This window comes from Coloeus monedula (genome assembly GCF_965178545.1).
Source record: "Coloeus monedula genome assembly, chromosome: 16".
Classification (NCBI taxonomy): Eukaryota; Metazoa; Chordata; class Aves; order Passeriformes; family Corvidae; genus Coloeus; species Coloeus monedula.
In genome coordinates this window covers 7,913,863-7,934,914 of record NC_138796.1, presented here as the reverse complement: position 1 = coordinate 7,934,914, position 21,052 = coordinate 7,913,863, and the positions used below count along the sequence as shown (strand labels likewise).

At 49.6% G+C, this 21,052-nt stretch overlaps 1 protein-coding gene across 1 annotated transcript in view; it reads right to left on the bottom strand.

Annotated features, from left to right (window-relative positions):
- The window catches only part of LOC309578923 (lipase maturation factor 1-like), a 98,585-nt gene that overhangs the window by 20,660 nt on the left and 56,873 nt on the right, over positions 1-21,052 (bottom strand). The window contains exon 4 of the mRNA XM_082291877.1: positions 61-229. Within this exon, the coding sequence (XP_082148003.1) occupies positions 61-229 (169 nt within the window). The remainder of the gene's footprint in view (positions 1-60; positions 230-21,052) is intronic.

Genomic DNA, 21,052 nt, shown 5'->3' with positions numbered 1-21,052 from the left:
GAAAGCTTTGGAGCCAAGCACACCAAAATCCCAACTTCTCCCTCTCTGGGAATAACTCACCCAGGGAAAGCCTCTCCCCCTCTGGCCCTGGGAGCTGCATCCGTGCCACCCGTTCCCTCAGCCGGGAGCCGAAGAGCAGCCCCAGGCTGGCATCGTCAAAGCAGGCAATGCTGGGCACCATGGTCAGCCAGTTCAGGAAACTCAGGTTCCCACTTATGATCAGGAGCACCTAAACAGGAAACAAGGAAGCAGAGAGCGTTGGATCTCCCTAAATGCCAACAAAAATGCACGGTGATGGATTTTAGCATCCCAACGCAGACCTCGCTGGATTTCCAGGATGGCAAAACCTTCCTGGAGCCCAGGCTCCAGCCCAAATGTGTCCCCCTGGTTTACAGTGTGAGCTCTGCCCACGAGGGATCAGCCAGGGGATAGAGAGACTCGATTTCCACAGCGACTCGATTTCCACAGTGACCCGATTTCCACAGTGCTCCCACAGGAATCACCCACTTCCTGCTTATTCCGAGGGATCCGTGACAGCAACGCTCCTGAAACCCTTCAGGAGGAAATCTTGGAACTTCTAATGAAAGAGCAGCATTAAATATAGAAGTGTGCATTTTAAGAGGCGTTATTTTGGTTCAATTTTAGCTTTTGTTGGCCGTTTAGGAGAGTATCTTGCATGTGGTCTCCCAAAATACCACTCCACGGTATGAACATCAACAGCACAGGGACAATTTCAGTCTGAGGACTTTCAGCCAGTGTTCTGTTAAAAAACCCCATGTTTTCTCATTAAAAATGACAACAAATAAATGTTAAGAACGTGTGATTTCATATTTTATATGACTGGCACCATGGTTCTTGACATGGTGATTTGCAAGTTACAAGTTTTAAAACCCCAGCAGGACTCTCCAGAAAGTCACAGATCGTTAAAAAAAGGAGAGCTCTGACCAATCACAGCAAGGAACAAAAATCCAAACTATTATTTAGTTAAAAAAATAATAATTTATGCTGAGTTGGATAATTATGAGGGGGGGAAAAAAAGCTATTTCTATCTGAATTCCAGACAGATGTTGGGTCTTGGAAGGGAACGTGTTACACTCAAGGTTTGGGGCTCACCCTTTGACCTGAATGTGATTCAGCTCGATGCATATTAATCAGCCTGGATTCATTATCACACCTCTCACTTGGGGAACTCTGCTCCTGTTCCGAGGTGATTTTGCCTCATGCAGTTGCAGTTGTGTCAAGAAAATCCTTCTGCTCTTTGCCACTTCTGGTTCCCAGCTCTGCAGGAGCCCCTGGGTGGTCCACAGGAGGGTTTTTCAGGAGTGATTCACCTCTCTTTAGTGCTTGGAAGTCAGAACAGGAGATCTTATTTCCAGCAGCCCTGAAAAATCAGGGGATTCAAAAATAACATGAGTTTGGCGTTTTCTGGGCTGTGGAGGAATCACGGCGCCGACACGTTTTTAATTTCAGCGCTTCTGGCTGAGGCTCGGAGCTCGCGCCAGCTCCTGCTCACAGAGGGTTGATGAGACCATGCACCCCTCGGATCTGCAAGGACAAACCTCAAAGGAATTCCTGCTTCAAAGCCAAAAAACGGGATTTTTCAAACATGCTGAGGGGTGGTGTCCCAGCAAGTGGCTTTTAGAGTGAGTTTTATGTTATTTCATCCTCATGGAATGGTTTGGGTGAGAAGGGACCTTAAACTCAGCCAGTTCCAACCCCAACACTTTCCACTATCCCAGGTTGCTCCAAGCCCCATCCAGCCTGGCTTTGGACACTTCCAGCGATCCAGGGGCAGCCACAGCTTCTCTGGGCACCCTGTGCCAGGGCCTCCCCACCCTCCCAGGGAACAATTCCTTCCCAATATCCCATCCAACCCTGCCCTCTGGCAGTGGGAAGCCATTCCCTATGTCCTGTCCCTCCATCCCTTGTCCCCAGTCCCTCTCCAGCTCTCCTGGAGCCCCTTTAGGCCCTGGAAGGGGCTCTGAGCTCTCCCTGGAGCCTTTTCTTCTCCAGGTGAGCACCCCCAGCTCTCCCAGCCTGGCTCCAGAGTAGAGGGGCTCCAGCCCTGGGAGCATCTCCATGGTCTCCTCTGGATTCACTCCAGCAGCTCCATGTCCTCATGCTGGTGGCAGTGCTCCGGGTGAGAGTCACCAGAGCAGAGCAGAGCAGAGCAGAGGGACTGATGTGTCCATGGCACCCAGGGTGAAGCTGAACCCCCGTGTCTCCCACAGCGCTGATCCTGTGAGCGCAGCCTCTCCCAGGATTTAGGGATCCACTGCCGTCCAAACCTCAGCAGGCAGCACGTATTTCCCCAAATCCTGCCTTTCCCACAGGAAACCTCTGGAGCTTCCATGTGCTGCTCCCCCTGGCAGTGTGGAGCTGTGCTAGTTCTGGGTGGGATGTTTAATTTTGGATGATTTCCCAGGGCAGATCCCTGCTGGCAGAGCGCGGGGAGCTTCCCTGCTCCTTCCCATCGGCTGCACGAGGAAGGAGAATTCATCCATGCTTCCCACAGCAATTCCAGCCTTTGGCCCACATCACCTTGGCTCTTCCATGCTCCAACCACCATCAAAACCCAGCTGGATCTCCAGACCTCCATCCTCTGCTGCTCCCATCCTCAGCCTTGATTTGTGTTCCCCAAGTGTCTTTCCCTTGCTGGACAATATTGGAATTCCCAATTACACCAACCAGATGGGATCAACCCCTGTGGTGATGGGGAGAAATTTTTTATTAAAGCCCAGTATTAATCATGGTAATTGGGGAGGAACTTTGAGGTTATAAAACTACAGCATGTCTAATGAGCGAGCTCCTTCTAGGAGGAACTGAGGGTTTTAATCTAATAATGTCACTTTTATGGATTATGACTGGAGTTTTATGAAGTGTGATATGAAATACAGTGGATTCATGGCTCTCGCTGGATTAATTTGGAAAAGTAGTTTTCCTGGTTCTAGGCCCAAAACCAATTATTCCTCACATTTCTGTCCCCTGCCCCGTTACCAAACCCCTCTGTCAGAAAACGGGCACCTCCAGCCGTAACTTTTTTACAGGTTGGGCTTCTTTGTTTGGCTGGGGTTCGGGTTTTTTTTGAAATCCCAGATTGTTACAAACATCCAGTAGGCAGAGGAAGCTCATATTCCATGGCACAGGCTGGATATTTGTCCAGGAGGGACAAAAACAAGCTGGAAACTCTTAAACACAGGCGAGGGGCTACCTGGAGCTTGTCTTTAGCATGGGGACAGGATCACCTCGCTGGGGCTTCCTGATACCGAGCCATTGGCACAGAAAAGCCAAAATCGGGATGTGTGGAAGGACTATAAATCATTTAATGGAAAAAGGAGACCTCAAGAACCATCCAGTCCTTCCTGCTGCCCCAAAGTAGAGTCTGAAAGTCAAAGTAGAGTCTATTTGTTAAGCTATTCCTAGGAAAATACTCATTTGTGCAGTTTTCCCCAAAAATTTATCACAGGCACAGATAAAAAAATTCTCGTTCAATAGCAGCAACAAGAATATTTCGTTTCCCCCCATTATGAATTTAATTTCTTGTTAACTCCTTAATTGGATACTTGCATGAGGATTTAATCTCTGCTGTTTAGTGCAGAAAAATACACAGGAAAATAATCACCTCTGTGCACTTGCTCTGATTTAGACAGGAGATCGTTTTGTGAATCCCAGAGAAATTCAGAGAGCTTTTGGAAGCACCAGGAGAAAAGGGAGCGGGTCAGTTCCTACTGAGGAATCAACCAACACAGAAATGCACAATCTTCACTAAAACCTGTCCTTGGTCTGGGTCAGGCTTTGACCCATTACAAATTGCACTGTCAGGTTTTTGCAATTCCAGGCCTAAATCCCAGGTCTAAAAGCAAGAGGGACCCAAATCCTCTCCACTGCTGTCCCACACCCCACATTTGGGTTTGATCCAAATGTGTCTCCTTCCCAACTGGTTTTTAATTTGTTGCTATATGAGCCACCTACCAGAGTTCCCACAGATTATGGGATTTGACTGCCGAGCATTTCTAGGGATAAGCACCGCTTCCAGATTTTCAATGGAAAAAATGTCAAAGAGAAGCAACGGAGTGAAAGCGGAGTGATTATGGTTTTATATATGTATGTATGTATTTATACACACATCTATCCCCAAATCTCACACTTCAGCACTCCCCCTGCCCTCCAGGTCAGGACCTCCTGGCCTCCTCCTTTCTTCTCAGGGAGAATTCCTTCATGGAAAGGGCTGACAGGCATTTGGAATGCCCAGGGAGCTGCTGGAATCCCATTGCTGGAGGTGTCCAAGGAACACCTGGACGTGGCACTCGGCGCTCTGGGCTGGGGACAAGGTGGGGATTGGGCACAGCTTGGATTTGATGATCCTGGAGAGCTTTTCCAACCTCAGAGCTTCTCTGATTCCAAGGACAGGAAGTCAGGAGAAGAATGGACAGACAGGCTCAGTGCACACTCCCCTTCTAAAACCCCCAGGATTGGGGTTGGGATGAGAGACAAATCCAGTGCCAGAGAAGTTAAACTTATTTCATCACTGATCCCAAGACATAGCAGCAAATATTCCTGTTTTGGGAAATTTTATCCCTTTAACTTCATTACCCACGTTCTGTGTGTGAACTGAGGATCAGTCGCTCGCTTTGGGTCTGAAACACAACCAGGCTCCTCCTGTCCTGCTCCTGCCGAGCCCGGATGTGGCTCGGAATTCCTGACTTTGACACTTTTATCCTGCACTGCATCTTTGTTATGGAAAATCCCTCTTGGTGCTGGTTGATCCGTTGACTCCTTGCTGGAGGCAACAATTCCACATTAACACAGGACAGGCTAAGAACTGCCCCAGGACTGGTTAGGGAAGTGTTGGACCACTTGGAAATGAAAGAATCATTTTACAGAAGGCAAGAATTCCCTGCTACTCTGCTCTGAATTATCAGCATCTTTCCAACCCTTCCTTCCTTAAAGGGGGAAGTTGCCATGAAGACAATCCAGCATCTTAAGGATTTTTTACTGAAGGCCAAAAAGCATTTCCACAGAGCAGTGAATCCCAACGAGCTTTTCAGCATCAGAGGAGCAATTTCAGATCATTTCTTCCTGATTTTACTCCAGTTTCCTACAAAAATTTTAGTGGCAGGCCTCTTAGTTGGTTTAGATTGGATATTAGGGAAGAATTCCTTCCTGGAAAGGGCTGTCCAGCCCTGGAGGGATTTCAAAGCTGTGTGGATGTGGCACCTGGGGACATGGGTCAGTGCTGGCCTTGGCTGTGCCAGGAATGGTTGGAACTGATGGTTTGAGAGGCCTTTCCCAACCTAAACCATTCCATGAGGATGCTGACAAAGGGCAGGAAGGCAAGCCTGAGAGTCCTCCAAGTTTTGGACAGTTTCTCCATGGAGAACATGTCACCACATGGAAAGAAGGTGACAAATGAGACAGGAGACCCTCCCTACAGATCCTCAGCTTTTGAGCTCGTGCAGGGATAACCCAGAACGAATTCCAGCTGCAAACCCAGCTCAGCCCTGCACGCAGGTCCCACCCACAAGGTGCCAACCCAAACCCTGACCTTTGGAAGAAGTCTTGGCAGGTCACCACCACACCTTTCGTGGCCATCAGGAGGAAGAGGTAAACCTGATAAAAGGCACCATAGAATTTTGTACAAACATGGGAAAAGCAGAATGGAGAGGACCTCAACCCAAAATTACAGAATCATGGAACGGTTTGGGTTAGAGGGACTTTAAAGCTCACCCAGTTTCACCCCTCTGCCAGGGACACCTTCCATTATCCCAGGCTGCTTCAAGCCCCATCCAGCCTGGCCCTGGACACTGCCAGGGACCCAGGGGCAGCCACAGCTTCTCTGGGCACCCTGTGCCAGGGCCTCCCCACCCTCCCAGAGAGGAATTTTTTCCAAGTGCAAGTCAGGTTGTTACAACCAGGGCACTGCAGCCCTTCCCGGAATCCCAGCAGGACCCTGCTCCCTCTGGCACACAGCAAGGAATGCTGATGTCCTACAACCAGCACAGAGCTCCACAGGAGCTGTTGGAAAAACGCCTCGGGATCCATCCCCAGGATGGGAGCACTGGAAAAGCTGCTGTGCGTTGTTCCCTCGTGTACTAGTTTGAAAACAAACCAGTGGGAGGCACCAAGTCAGAATAACAATTTAATGGAAATTAAAGAAAAGGAAAAAAATGTAAAAGAAAACACTGGTTCAAACTGACAGAGTCAAGATACAACCTGAGTCCCTGCTAGGCAGGGTGGTGGCAGCAGTCTGGTAGAATGGTGGCTGCAGTCCTCTGAAGCGGTGATCCTGTAGTAAAGGAGTCTGCTCTTCCTCAGAAAGTCCAATGGTGGCTGTGTAGCTCCTGTCCTCTGGAAATCCAGTGGGAAGGGTTGTCTCTGGTGGTCAGAGTCCCAGATTATATCCAGGATGGGATGCTTGGTTCCTCCCTCTGGGTGGAGCATCTCACAATGGGGTAATGAGTCATGAGGCCAAATGTTCATTAGGCTCATTAACAGAAGATGGTCCAGAGGGAGTTATCTCTGAGTCAGGCGGCAGGACAATGATGGGCCATGAACAGAAAGTCTGGGGGGAGGAGGCAAGGAAACACTGCCCCACCTGACTTCAACAGCTCCTGAGGATGGTAATGGAATACACTGCAACCCAGGACACCTCGGAGCAGGCCTGGGTTCCTTCAGTTGGCGCGAGGGCAGCGCTTGTTCCGATGAGCTCATTCCAGCCGTGAAGTCCAACAGCTCCTTAAAAAGTCCCTGCATCCATTAATGCTCCAAGTGTCCACTAACCAGCTCCATGCTGCCCGTTAAAAGCACTTTTATGGCACGTGCAGAGCTGAAGTCCAGCAGAAGGGCTCTGCTCCGGTGGTGTCTCCACGTGGGGATGTTGGAAAGAGCCCCACGAGCTCCAGAGGGACCTCATGCTCTGCCCTCCATCTGCCTCCTCCACAGGGAGAGCAGCTTGGGAAGGGTTTTTTCCAATCAGAAGTTGTGGATTCATCAAAATATACAATGGGCCAGGCTCAGCTCTGAGCACTTTGCCCAGGATGCCTGGAGACCATTCTGCTTCATGGGACACCTTCCATTAGACCAGGTTACTCCAAGCTCCATCCAGCACTTCCAGGGATAGGGCAAAATGATGGCAAAGAAACTGAAAGCACTGATCTGACTCTAAAAAGTGATTGAATTATGGGTGGTGTTTTTGTCAGCACAGCTTTAGGTCTTTCCAAAGTACGAAGTTTTGATTAATTTTTGCCAGTTTTGGTTAAAACCAGCAGATGGTTTGTGATACCAAAATCAACTTCCTTCTTGAAAAGTGAGGGATGCACCCACGGACATTTTTTTCACAGCTTCCTTTCAAACCAGTTTCCAACTGGAGCTGGACACCCAGGAAACAGCTTTAAAAAGTAATCGTAAATATTGTGGATGGCACTGGCAGGACTGGGCAATTCCTGCCTATTCAAGTTGTTCTGGGAGCTTTTTGCTCCAGGTTTTTATTTTCCCTCTCTGCTGAGCTCTGCTCCATGCTCGGATATTAAGACATCATAAGAAAAATTCCACCACGGCAATGAATCATTAACTGTCACCATTTTCCAGAAGGTGCAAATTTAAGGTTATAAAACTGTCAAACCCCCAAACAGTTACACGGGGGAGGTTGTGCTGTCGGCTGGATGTGCCTCTGGAAGGGGATGCAGACAAATCCCAGTGGAGCTGGGATGCAGCGCCTTGGGAACAGCCAGGGCACATCCATGGCAGAGACCATCCCGTGGGAAGGCACGTGGCTGCCAAGAGGGGCTGGGGGCTTGTCCCTGTGACCTACCCTGGGGTGGGTGTTACTTGGAATCATGGAATTGTTTAGGTTGGAAAAGCCCTTTGAGATCGAGTCTAACTGTTCCCCCACCATAGCCAAGGCCACCACTAACCCATGTCCCCAAGTGCCACATCCACATGGCTTTGAAATCCCTCCAGGAATGGGGATTCCACCCTGGACAGCCTTTTCCATAGAGAAATTCCTCCCTAATTTCCAACCACGTGCAAACCAAAGCAAAAAGCAGACGGTCACTTACTCAAGTGGTGAAATGAGGACCCTTTAGTTCTACACGGTGGCCAGGATGAGGAATTCCACCCCAGGCATTCCCAGCACCTCGGTCCTTCCCAAAAGGTTCCAGGCACGCAGATTTTGGAGGCTGGAACCAGCCCTCAACTCCATGGGGCCTTTCCCACCGGCTTCAGCAGGACCCAGACACCGCAAGGACCAACTCTGGACTTAGTCAAACCACAAACACCATTTTCATTTGCCATTTGTGCTGCAGAGCCGGGATTATCCCCTAATACCAACACACAGGAAAAGAAGGATTCAGGAAAAGCACTTTTCAGCTGTGTAAAAATAATCCTGGTTTGAGGTTTAATTAGAGCCTGGAATGAGCTGTCAATAGGCACCAATCAATAACTCAGTTACACAGAACTCCCCTGTAATTAACGCTGGATGATTACTGAGTGATCAATAATGAAGTGGAACACCATCAAGACTAGAAAGTGAATATTCGTCCAGAATATCCTTTTCCCTACTAATTAGGACATTCTTCACCAGGAGATGTGTGGGTTCAAAATTCCCTCTGTGAGAAATGATGTGAATTAAACCCTGCTCTCAAATCCTGGATCAGCCCAAAGTCACATGGAACTGTTTATATTCCTTGATTGAAGGAATGCTAAAACACTTCTGGCAAAAATGCTTCCATTCCCTTTCCCCATCCAGGCACTGCAGGCTCCTTTGAAAATCACTTTTTCTGCAATATTTAGATGTATTTAACAATTGCCAAAATCAGAGCAAACCAAATTTTTTTTGGGAAGGAGAGAAGGAGAACACATCAGAACAAAAATCTATTCTGATAGCAAACATTTTCACTAATCCAGGTCTTGGTAAAATTTGGATGAAATTGGTATTAAAGACAGAATATGGGGAAAACAATGTTCTCGGGAATAAATATTGATGGGAATGCTGAGTATGGCCAATCTCAGACAGCCCTGGCACAGAGAAACGGGATCTGTGTCACAACCCCCTTCCAAAACAATTCAGATCCAAGGTTTTGGTTTCACCAGTTGTGGAGACTTCTGCAACAGCTGCATTGGGACTCTGCTCCCCAAATTCAAGCCCAACACGGATTCAAACCCATCTCTGCCTTTTCAAGCTAAAAGGAAAGGACACGACCACATCCGCAGGCACAGGGAAAAGGCAAGGAAAAAGTCAAGGATGTCACATCTGATCAGCCTGACACCAGGCTGGAAAACACTGATGGCTTCCCTGATTTGGATCTTTCTGCAGCTCCTGTCCTTGCCTCGTTAAATCCATAATTTTGGGTAACTTTAAGCTCTCAGCAACATCTGCAGTGAAATATTTAACTTGGGTTGGCTACTCGATGTCACTGGAAGCCAAGGCTGGGTGCATTTCCAGCTCTGGGATGACCTGGATTTTTCCAGCAAACCAAGAGCACGTTCATGGGGAACACACGGAGCTGATCCCTGAGCCCGTGGGCTCCTGAGAGCCTGGGAGAAATGGGAAACAGTTGTGGTGTGAAAACACACCAGGAAAACCCAGCCTGGTGCTGTGTCTGGGGCTGGGCAGCATTTGATTTCAATAAAGCCAGGCTGCAAAAGCCTGGAGGATAAAAAACAGTGAAGGACTGGATGTAAAAATTTTATGGAAATGCTAAAAAAAAAAAGAGGAGAAACGTGAAGCAAGGGCAGAACAGCCACCGTGCCTCGGTGAAGGGCCTTTGCAGCAAGGCATCGGCTCTGTCCCAAATCCTTCCCTCAACCCTGATGGAAAATGGCTTAAAACTTAAAATAAATATGTCAGAGAATCATGGAATATCCTGAGCTGGGAGAGACCCACGAGAATCATTGAAATCTTTGGTAACACCCTGGCAGAGATTCCCAGTGAAGCTGTGGTTGCCCCTGGATCCCTGGAAGTGTCCAAGGCCAGGTTGGACGGGGCTTGGAGCACCCTGGGACAGTGGAAGGTGTCCCTGCCCAGGGCAGGGGTGGCACTGGATGGGCTTTAAGGTCCCTTCCAGCCCAAACCATTCCAGGATTCCAAGTCCCACTCCAGGCTGTAACCACCCAGCCCACTGGCACATTTAAATTACAAAATGCCCACCCACTGGACATCGAGCCCTTGTTAAATTTTCCAAGTTAAAAGAAGAAAAAGAGGGATAAAAAGGGCATTTTCCCATTTTCCTTCCATCCCAGATGGCAGCTTAGCAATCCCTGAGCTGTCAGAGGTGGGGACTAAATAAACAGCAAATGAAATGTACCCTGGGCAAAACCAGAGATGCTTAAGAAAACAGAAAATGTGTTAAAAATCACATTTTTATGCTGCCATCTGCAGCAGTTTCTTTTCAGCCTTACTCATAATTCCAGTTACAATGGGAGCGAGGTGTAAATTATGAAATGATTAAAAAAAAAAAAAAGAGTTTTTTCAGCTTTTGCCTTCTCTTAAGCAGTTGGTTCTACGTGGGACAAAATGACGCTGGGATGGAGGCAGGGAAGATCATGTGGAACCCTGGAGAAGGGGATGCTCATTGCTCCAGCCCTGCTGGGGGGAACTTTTATTTATATGGATTTATTTACTTCTAGGAATCTGAAATAAACCTCCAGTACAGGGACTGATGGAGTCTGTTCAGCACTAGACAGGAACAGAAGCCAAAAGAAACCCAAATCCTCCTTTTAGCTCTGCAGAGGAAGACCAGGTGCTCCAAAGGGATGGGATGTAATAAACTTGGAGCTGTTTATCTCCCAGGTCGCCACCTGCACAATCGGCAAATTAGGATTTCAGGGCTGCCTAAGGAGCCTGGCTCTGTCAGGCTCAGCGTGCTGGCTCAAGGAGAGCCTGGAGGTGTAGCCACAACCCGACTGCACTACGGTGACACACACAGACACACAGACAGACAGACGGGGTGCGCTCCTCACCCGAGGGAGCCCTCCCCGAATAGGGTGGGAAGGCACACAGGCAGAGGTGGAGAAGGGAGAGAGAGAGAGAGGGGGGAACTCTCCTCCGTGTGAGTTCCACACAGAACGTTCACTGAGCTGAAATCCTGGAAGCAGAGACAGAGAGCCGAGGAGCTGAGGGTGTCCAGGGCTTTTAGAGGGGGAGAGGAAAGGCGGGGATAAGGGATACAGCAAATGGGATACGTGACAGGAGGTGGGGTTGAGGGCAAGGGAACCAATGGGAACAACACACAGGAGGGATTTAGGGAAGGAACCAAGGGGGTGTCGAGTGCCACCGAACTTTCTAGAATTAATACATATTAACTTGGGGGAATTAATATTAACAAACTGGGAACCAATGGGAACAACACACAGGAGGGATTTAGGGAGGGAATCAATGGGGTGTCGAGTACTACAGAACTTTCTAGAATTAATACATATTAACTTCAGGGGAATTAATATTAACAAACTTATACATAAAACAGGGAGGGGAAAACACGAACCTATCTTACCAACTATGTAAACTGCGGAACTGGGGGATTATGGGCTCTCACCCTGACTACAGAGTGAGGCATTAAACTTTGGGGTCTGATCACCACAGCTTGGTGTCTGTTGGGTCTTCAGGGGTCAGGGTGGCTGCAGCCACCTGCACCACCCCATGGCTCCTCCTGGGAGCTTTGAAGATGCCAGCCATAAGAGTGCAGCGGGTATTTCCTGGTAGCCTCATCCTCCTTTTCCCAGCCCGGATTTGGCCCGTGGCAGATGGGATCACATGAGCTGTCGATCCCGGAGGATGCTGGAGAGGAAGCAGAAAATGCCACCCACTTGCAAGGTCACAGCTGCGAGATCCCTGCTCATGCTGCTGCACTGATGGCTTACATATGAGAGGAACCTTGGAAGAGGAATGAAAACACAGGGATATTCCAGGCTGGATATTCCAGGCAGAGCTGTCACCAGAGGGGGAACGCTGCCCTGACAAACACCCAGTGGCAGCTGTGCTGTTATCAGGGAAAGATGCTCCCCTGGAAAAATGCTGCACAGGGCTTGAGGTTTTCCAGCTCCAATGAATCTGTAGCAGAGGATGAAGTGCAGCTGCCTGTCCGTGAGGAAGTTCTTGCTCTCCACAGTGACTCATCCCACAAAACCCAAGGGCATCCACATCAGCCACGGGGCTCACTTTCAAAGGTTACTCATTATTCACCCACAAATTAGGTTTGTCAACAGAGGGGAAGAGCAAAAATCCACCATTGCCTCATCCTGTGATTCCAGCAGCCTCATCCAGCAATGTGGATAATGAGCTCCTCTGAGCCAGGTGCCAGAGTGACACTGGGACGGAGACTGGGAATGAGACTCCGGCGCAACAGAACGTGCCAGGCACTGCCTGGTGCTGCTGGAGGAGCACTGGAAAGGGACTGATGAGAAGGGGCAGGGATCTGAATGCTCCCAGGCTGCTGAGCTGGGAAAAGATGCAGGGAGGTGGGAAAAGATGCAGAAATCTTGGCTGTTCCAGTTCTTCTGCACCATCCCCACAGTGCTCACAGCTTTGGCAATGTGTGCACAGCCAGTGCCAGGTCAGGACATGGGATCAGGAGCAGGACAGAGGCACCTGGAGAGGTGAGAGTGGATCTGCCCAGGTATCCTGGATGGATTCTGCAAGGGGAATCTGCTCTGCAGCCCTGGAAGGTCCTGCTGGGTGGGCATCTCCATCCTGGACCTTCAGGCTACGGACTTGTTGTTACAGAAAGTTTCTGTCTGGCTTTGTAACTTAATTTCTCCTGACAGCGAGAAGGAACCCTGAAGGTTTCTGCAAACTGAACTGTTTACAGGCCAGTGCCAAAGCCAGAGCCGGGGCCAATGTGGGCTGGGAGCAGCAATCCCAGAGTACCAGAATTCCCTGCCGGAGCACAGGCCGTGCCACAAGGCATTAATCTCCCGACGCACCATTTGGGCCTGGAAATGTCGGCGTGACAGAGCCATGAGTGGCCCAGACAGCACGGAGGGAAGTGAAACCAAGCGGCAAATTACAGCTCTGCCCAGGATTTTCCAGCCGGGATCCCACAGAGGTATTTCCCAGCGCTCCCAGCTGTGGTCAGAGCTGCTCCTTTCTGGCGTCTTGCGGTGGCAGCGCCGCTGTCACGGTGCTGGGGCTCGCTGGGCCTGGGCAACATTGGGCACTGTCACCAGGGAACACCAGTGGTGCCAGCCCAAGAGACAAGGGGGACTGGCATGGACCCAGAGAGCTCCTCTGGAGCCAGCCCAGAGATGTCTCCTGGTCCTGAAGACCCTCAGGGCTCCCAGTTTCGGCCTTGCCCTGGACAAGGAATGATCTGGGAGCGTTCATGAAGGAACTGTGATACCTGGCACTTCTCTAGTGCCAGATCCTAACGGGCTTTCCCAGCTCAGGATGGCAAGAGAGGGACAAGAAGAGCAGCAAGTGTGACACAGCACCCATGGAGACGGGAGCAGAGCCACCTGAGCCCCACCCAGCCACCCATCTGCAGCCACCTCAGCTCTGGGAGATCCTTAACCCCTGGCTGAAGACACCTCACACCCACTCCTGACCCGACCCTGGCACAGAAATCCCTCCACATCCCCAAACACAATCACTTTTCCCAACTTGCCCGTATTGTCAATAAAAGCACAGGTTATTTTGGCTGTCACATGCTGGGGGTTTGCACTCAGTTAGAAACTACTGCAAGGGAGGAAAAGCACCAGGAGAAGCAGCAGAACCACCAAGTCCATCCCTGGAACAACTTCCAAGCAGGACATGTCCCCCAGAGCATGGCCAAGGGCAGGGAGAGCCCGGGAGAACCATCACAAGGACTCTTATCACAGCAGTGGCTGCATGTGGAGTATTTCATTTGGCACCCTTTGGAGCTCTCATAATCTTTTCCTTTATGATTAATATTAAACAAGTCATATTCCTTATGGAATTTCCTAACCCTGTCTGTTTATATTTTTCTCTACATCAGAGTTAATATTTTAAGATCGCCTCTCTCTTTTTTCTCTTTTATTTCACGTTCATCTGTTTTTCCTCATTTTATAAATCAGGTTTCTTGTTTAGTAGTCATGACAACATCTGCCTGCGGTGGTTACACCACAGCCTGGGGCTTTTTATTTTCTTTTCTCCCCCCAAGCTGCCTTAGGAAAAGAAAAAAAAAAATCCTTTAAATAAATAAAAGCATAAAATGAAAGGGGGAAGTTCGGAACCACCTCCTCCTCTTTTCCCTCCAATGACCCACTTCAACAAGACTTCCCAGCATGGTGGGTGAGGATTCATTTGGCTTTAATCCTGCAAAGTCTTATCCACTTAGTTCACTTCGATGGGAATACTCGGAGCACATCAAGTCAAACACATATGAAAGTCTTTAAAACCTTGAGGTCTGGGCCTGAGAGGCACAAAAGCAAAAAGCTGGAGTTGCATTTTCCTTCTGGGCGTTGAGCTCTGCACAACAGCGAGAGGGTTGGGGTGGGATGGGGTGGGATGGAGATGTGCTGCTCTCAGGGGAAGGATGGGGTCACTTCCAGGAGATGCTGGAGTTCAACATCACCCTCTCAACAGGGACCACCACATGGACCACCATGGATCCAGCCACCACAGCCACCCCATGGCTTTGGCATCTCCCTTGCTCTGGATTCCCAAAAAGCCCAGTGGCTGGAGGGAGCAGGATCCACCTCCACACTCTTATTTCAATCAAACCCTGCCAGGACAACCTGGAGATCAGGCAAAGGAATTCCAAGGCAAAGGAGCATCACACCACCAAGGACATTCCTAAGATCTAGGGAATATTAAGGAATAGCTTTTTTTTTTCCTAAATTGCGTCTTTCAGGATGCTGGGAACCAGTAGCTTAGAGGGAATTTAGGCTTTTGGAAAAATAGGAATGTGTTTTATTTTAGAGTTCTCCCACGAGCCCAGCAAGTGGCCATGGAGTTATGGATCTGTGCTTGCCCGTGGAAAGACACCACTCAAATTCCGTGGGGTGTTTTACACAGGGAACCAGGAGATGGCTGGGAACACTGAGAGCAACCCTGAATCCAGGGGAGGCAACGAGGAAGGGAAAAGGCCGGGAATTTAACAAAGGCAGATGAACCTTTAATGCAGCAGAACCTCTGGGAGCCCTGAGACACTGTGTCCAGATGTTCCGAGGTCGCTGTAACCTGACTCCAAGAAGGAAGAGGATGTATTCCTTAAAATTCCCCGTGGTGCTTTAATTTACTGCAGTCTCGCAGAGGCCGCATGTGGTGATCACAGGTGGGGTTTCACACTGACCATAAACGTGGAGTTGGGGGCAAGAGACTCCAATCCTTTCAGGTTTGCCTGCCAAGATGGTTGAGGAACAGATTTCCATGAAAACATCTCCCTTTCCCTGGGCTTCAGGGGCCAGAGGAAAACACTCCAACAGAGATTTTGCAGCACCAAGGACCCTCTCACTGACAGCAACCAGGACCTGAGACTGCCCAACAAGGATTTGATCCCTTCCTGCCTGGGTGGAGAAGGGGAATTGGGAAGGAACACAATATTTTGAAGCTCCAGTTCTTATCTGTGGGCACGTTTTTTTCCAAAGAACCCCAGGAAAATGATCCCTCTCCATCTTTAGGACCCCACTGTCCCTGCAATATCGACCCTGCAGCGTCTCCAGCACGATGCCACTGCCCCTGGAATCCCAGAGATGGAGCTGATTTGGATGCACTGGGTTTCAGGGTGCCCCCCTCAGCAGCCCCTGACCCTTTTACCTTGGCTCTGCTCCCTCTGAGGTTTCTGGCTGCAGGACTGATCTGTGTTGGATAGTGAGAACGGGCAGATTTGCCCTTGTTGCTCCAGAGGGATTTGTGTGGGGATTACAACTGCTTTTCAAGGGCTGGCTATGGAATAAATGACATTATTGATGCCATAAAAGTAATCCCTGTCTCTTTCCCACCCTCCACTCCTGCCATTCCCAAACCCATCCAGTCAATGCAATCTGATTCGTTTTTCCAGAGGAAATTCTGAAATTCCTGTTGACTGCAATATCCTGAGTTTGGTATTGCTCCTGGATTTTGGCAGCTTCTCTCAGGGTGACCGTGATGTAGAACCTGGTCTAGTGGGCGGGTCCCTGCCCAAGATGAGTTTTAAGCTCCCTTCCAATCCAAACCACTCCAGGATTTTATGGAATTCCTGTCTCTTTCTGCTTGTTCACTCACAAAGTGTGGGGAATCCATCCATGAGCCATCCCAACCATCACTGCCACGCTACACTGGCCAAAATATGGGACAAAATGTTCCCAAATTACTCTTTTGGTGCACTTTTCTCCCAGACTTCCTCCATGCACCCCCTTGTATCCATGATTTCTGCAAAGAGGGCACTTGTTTTCTCAGCCTTTCTGAAACTGGCACCCATCTGGGATTTCTCCCTGCTTCCAGGCTTTTCTAATCAGAGCAGGGTGGAAATGTAAAGTGCTGCTTCTCTCCCTGAACAGCTCCACGTGTGGACACCAAGCCCAGACCAAACCCACGTGGTTCCTGTTGAGCTTAACCCAAACTCCAGAGGGGGTTTCACGTGTGGGAGAAGTTACTCAGGAACGTGGACAAACCATCACCGTGCTCCTGGCAGAGATGGAATTAAAACCCAAGAGTCCCTCAGAAGAAAGCACGAGAGGTGAGACCTCGTGCTGCAGACACCTGCCTGCATCGAGGTATTCTGGGGCTCAGCTCAGGGTTTAGAGCAGCAAGAAAAATCCAGGACCCTCTGCACAATGCCAGCAGAAATCATGGGATCATGGAATGGTTTGGGTTTGAAGGGACCTCAAAGCTCATCTCCAACCCTCTGCCCTGGGCAGCGACTCCTTCCACTAGCCCAGGTTGCTCCAAGCCCTGTCCAGCCTGGCCTTGGAAACCTTCAGGGATGGGGATGCCACAATCTGCTGGGAAAAGGGAAAGCAAGATTGGGGTTTGCAAACAATTCTCCACTGACCACTGACCACCACTGACCACGGCCCAGCATCTCCATCCCACGTTCAGGGGAAGGAGCCTGTCCCAGCACAGCACCAAACAAACCCCAGCTGCTCCAAGAGTATCCTGCACTGATCTCTGAGTCACAGCTCCAAAAATCCCAGTTTTTATAGGAAGATGAAAGTAATGAGTGACACAGGTTTCCTGCAATTTCTGGCTGTTGCATCACCAAAGAGATAACGGCCCTGCTGGAGCCTGGGGAACGGGATGATGCAGCTGTGTAAACTGCGTGTGGGCTAAAGCATCCCAGGGCTGCATCCTCATCCCAACGCTTCCAAAGCAAAATAAAACCTCTCTGGAGGCAGCAGCGTTTCACAGGAACATTAAAACCCAGAACAAGCAGAAGAGTTATTCTCATCAAAGCAAGAAAATAGAAAATCCATCTTCACCTCCATCCCTGAGCAGCCCGGACACCAAGATCCATCCTCTGAAATTATGTGGGGTTTGTTTAAAAGGCTTTAATTAAAGCTGTCCAATCTTTGTGTGAGGAGGACTGGGGAAACTTCCACCTCTGTCTGTGGATGCTTTTACACATCCAGCTGACACGAGTGGGCTCAAATCCCCACTATCCACAGGCAAAAAGTACACACTCATTTAACTTGACAGGACAGAACTGATTGGAATATGCAAATTAATTTTAAAGTAACTGCAAATTGACCCCCTGGGAGGACAGAAGGCACAGGGTGTCCAGAGAAGCTGTGGCTGCCCCCTCCCTGGGAGTGTCCCAGGCCAGGCTGGACAGGGCTTGGAGCAACCTGGGATGGTGGAAGGTGTTGGGGTTGGAACTGGATGAGCTTGAAGGTCCCTTCCAACCCAAACCATTCCAAGAAAACCATGCCAGGAACCCACAATAAGAGCACAATTGAAACTGCTCTGACAGCCAGTGCTACCAGAGGGAAAATTAAGGAGCAGGGATGGGAAGAAGCCTCCTTTCAGCCAGGAAAGTCACTACACCAGCAGCAAAATCCTCCCCTCGCTCCACACACACCACACCAAAGGCATCATCCCACTCCAGCCCCTTCCACTCCTCACATGGGCTCATTCTGTCTTCACACGTCCATCTCTGACACCAATAACTGATTTTCTTCATAATAAATGTATTAAAAATTCCCTTTCAAAGAAGTTCCTCATCTGCCATCTGTTTCCAGTTAGGCTGTTCTGATTTCATCTTCTTTTTTTTTTTTTTGAAATGGAATAGAAAACATTATTTAAAGGTCCTGTCATCTTGCTGGTGGGAGGAGAGATCCCAGATCCCAAATCCCACCACTGTCACCCTGCTGAACAGCAAAGGGTCGGTGCGAGCCAAGAGCTGGGAAGGTGCAAAGGGACCAGTCCAGATCAGGACTAAGGGACAGAAAATGGGATTAAACTCGGAAGAACTTCACCATGTCTTCAAACCGTTGCACTGAAACCGGAGAAATTCAAAGATATTTAAAGATATTTGACACGTTTTAGTGGGCGAGTGCTCTGGCTTGGGCACAGGAATGGATTGTGATGGTTTCTCTCAGTGTTAGCAGCTACACCTAAATGTAAATAAATAATTATCCCAGGAAATATGGTACCAGAGCATGGTGAAGATCCTGTCATGGACATCAGGAACATCTCTGCTTTCCAGCTGCTCTGGCTCTCATCGGACAGAAATGTTTTATGCCCTCACTCACACGTGCAACACATCCTTTATCTCCCAGCCTGGGCCTGAATGCTGAATCCCATCTGGGAAGTGCAGCTGTTGGAAGCTCCTGCAGCCCGGCCAGCTCGGATCGTTGCACTGACAGCATCCTCGGCATCGATTTTCCCCATCCAGCCCAAGCACCTGGAAATTCTGCTGGAGGACGCAAAGGTTCTGGAGCACGGAGGAAGCTTGAGAATCAGGTGAAAAATTCCAACAGGGAGAAAAACCAACCACCTCGAGCTGCCCCGGAGCCCAGGGAGGTGGAATCCTCCTCAGGCTCTTCCCTTGGGAAGGCTCCCTGTCAGCCACGTCATTCCATCGGCTCTGGAAGGTGCTCCTGGAGCGGGAAGAGCAGACAGGGAGCAGCACAGAAAGAGAGAGCTGAGAGCCCCTGGAAAGCTGTAATGTGGCCAACACACCAGGATTGGGGAAGTTTCCACACATTTAAGCAAATCTCGCAATTTAAGGAGTCAGTGCTCAGCAATATTCCCAGGGACACCGTGGCCCACCCTGTCCCCACGGCTCTCTGGCACAGAGGTGGCACCAAACTGGGCCACCAGCACTGGGCCAGCCCGGCACACGTGGCAGCTTCCAGCAGGAACCTGAAACTCTGCTGGAGCTCATCCCTGCCTCCCCTCCCTGCTGCCCCACGAGCGAACGCACGCAGCCCTAGAACCACCCCGTGCTTGTGCACAGCCAAACCCACTGCAGCTCCTGTTGGCCCCAAAGCCAAGAGCCCCGGTCAGGAGTGAAAACAAATCCCAACCTTCCTGCTGCATTTTTACAGCCATGGCAGCGCTTCCCACCCCGGGGGCCTCCCATGCAAATCTGATTTCACGGCTGGGCGTCAAATCTCCCTCTCAGGTTTAACAGCAAAGCCAGGAGCAGCAGCAAAGGTGAGCTGACAGCCATGCCAGGCTGGATGGGGTTACCAGAACACTCCAAACCCTGCTCCATGGAAAACCAGCCCCTTCCGAGCCAACCAAAAGCAGAGGCACGGGAATCCGAGGCTGACAGTGTCCTGAAGAGCCACGTTTGATTCCCAACTTTAAAAAGCCCCAAGCCCGAGGCTGTGGGATGCCTCCAAAGCCCCTGGCGTGCCAGCAGGATGAGTGATGGTAAACGAGCCCAGCTCCAGGCTCAGCTGCTGCCAGGCGGCTCCGCCCGTTGGAGTCACTGCCGGTCCCCTCTCCAATTAATCAAATTCCCATACTGATTAACAGCATGATTCATGGCTCTCGTTAGGAGCATTCTGGAACAAACAAGGCTGTATTTCAAGGCCACTGGCTTAATGGTTAAAATAAATACCTTCCAAATTTCTATTTTCAAGTAGCTGAACCTTTTCCACCTTTACAACTAATTCAGACTTCCTTCAAATTATTTTTCTAAGTAATATAACAATTTGTTTTTCATTAGAGCTTGTCAAAGCCGGACTTGGGTTTATTTTGAGAGAAACCAGCGCTCTCCAGAAACTGTTTAGTACAATCTGAATGACGCCCAAAGGGGTTATTGCAGCCACAATCAAAATAGAGTTTACAGCACTGGCTTGGGGTGACACTTTATTTAATGATTTCAAAAAAAAGAGAGGAGAAAAAACCCCCAGCGCCCTGAATCAGGAGCTAATTAAATGCACTCCTATGGCTCCCAGTAAGTGTTTCTCAGTCCCTCTGACTACTGCAGAATGCAAGGACTTAACTTGTTGTTAACTAATCCCAGACCCCATTATGGGAGCCGTGTTATTTACTGGTTTGGGGTGGTATGTGCTGCTATTCCCGTGTCTGGCACAGCAGAGCCTATCAAGCTGGATGTGAAATCAAATATCAGAGTGATTAAATAGTTTGGGTTCTGCCTGCTTAACTCAGAATGTTTCTTGTTGGGGGGTGTAGAGCTTGGTATTTAATTTAAGGGGGCTTAAATGTAACAGATGCCCTGTGACTGCTTTGATTCCACGTTCCTTTTGTTTTGCTGTGCAGAAAAGCTGAGCTGGAGCAGCGCCAGGGCTGAGGGAGGGGATCTGGGGGATCCAGGAGGGAGTGAGGGGCATGGACACCTCGGCCACCCTCGCCCTGGGACCAGGATGGGTGCACAGCGCTGGGGATCAACCTCCATAATCCCAGTCCAAAGCTCCAACATTCCCAAAGAACCTCTGTATCTCTCTCCCTGCATCTTCCATCTCTCACCCGAGTCCAAAGCAGATTTTTAAACAACTGAACTGCAAAACTCTTTTCCATGGGCCCATTCCTCCAGTCGTGTCCTGCTGTTCACTTTCCTGGGATTCTCTGTTTGTTCTTTCTTTCTAAACCACAACAAAATCAACAAGGTTTGGACTTCAGTGAAGGCTGAGTTTCCTCTGTTCTCGCAGGGGAGGCCCTGCCCAGCCCAGGCAGTGACACCCACCCAGTCCCACCCTGCCA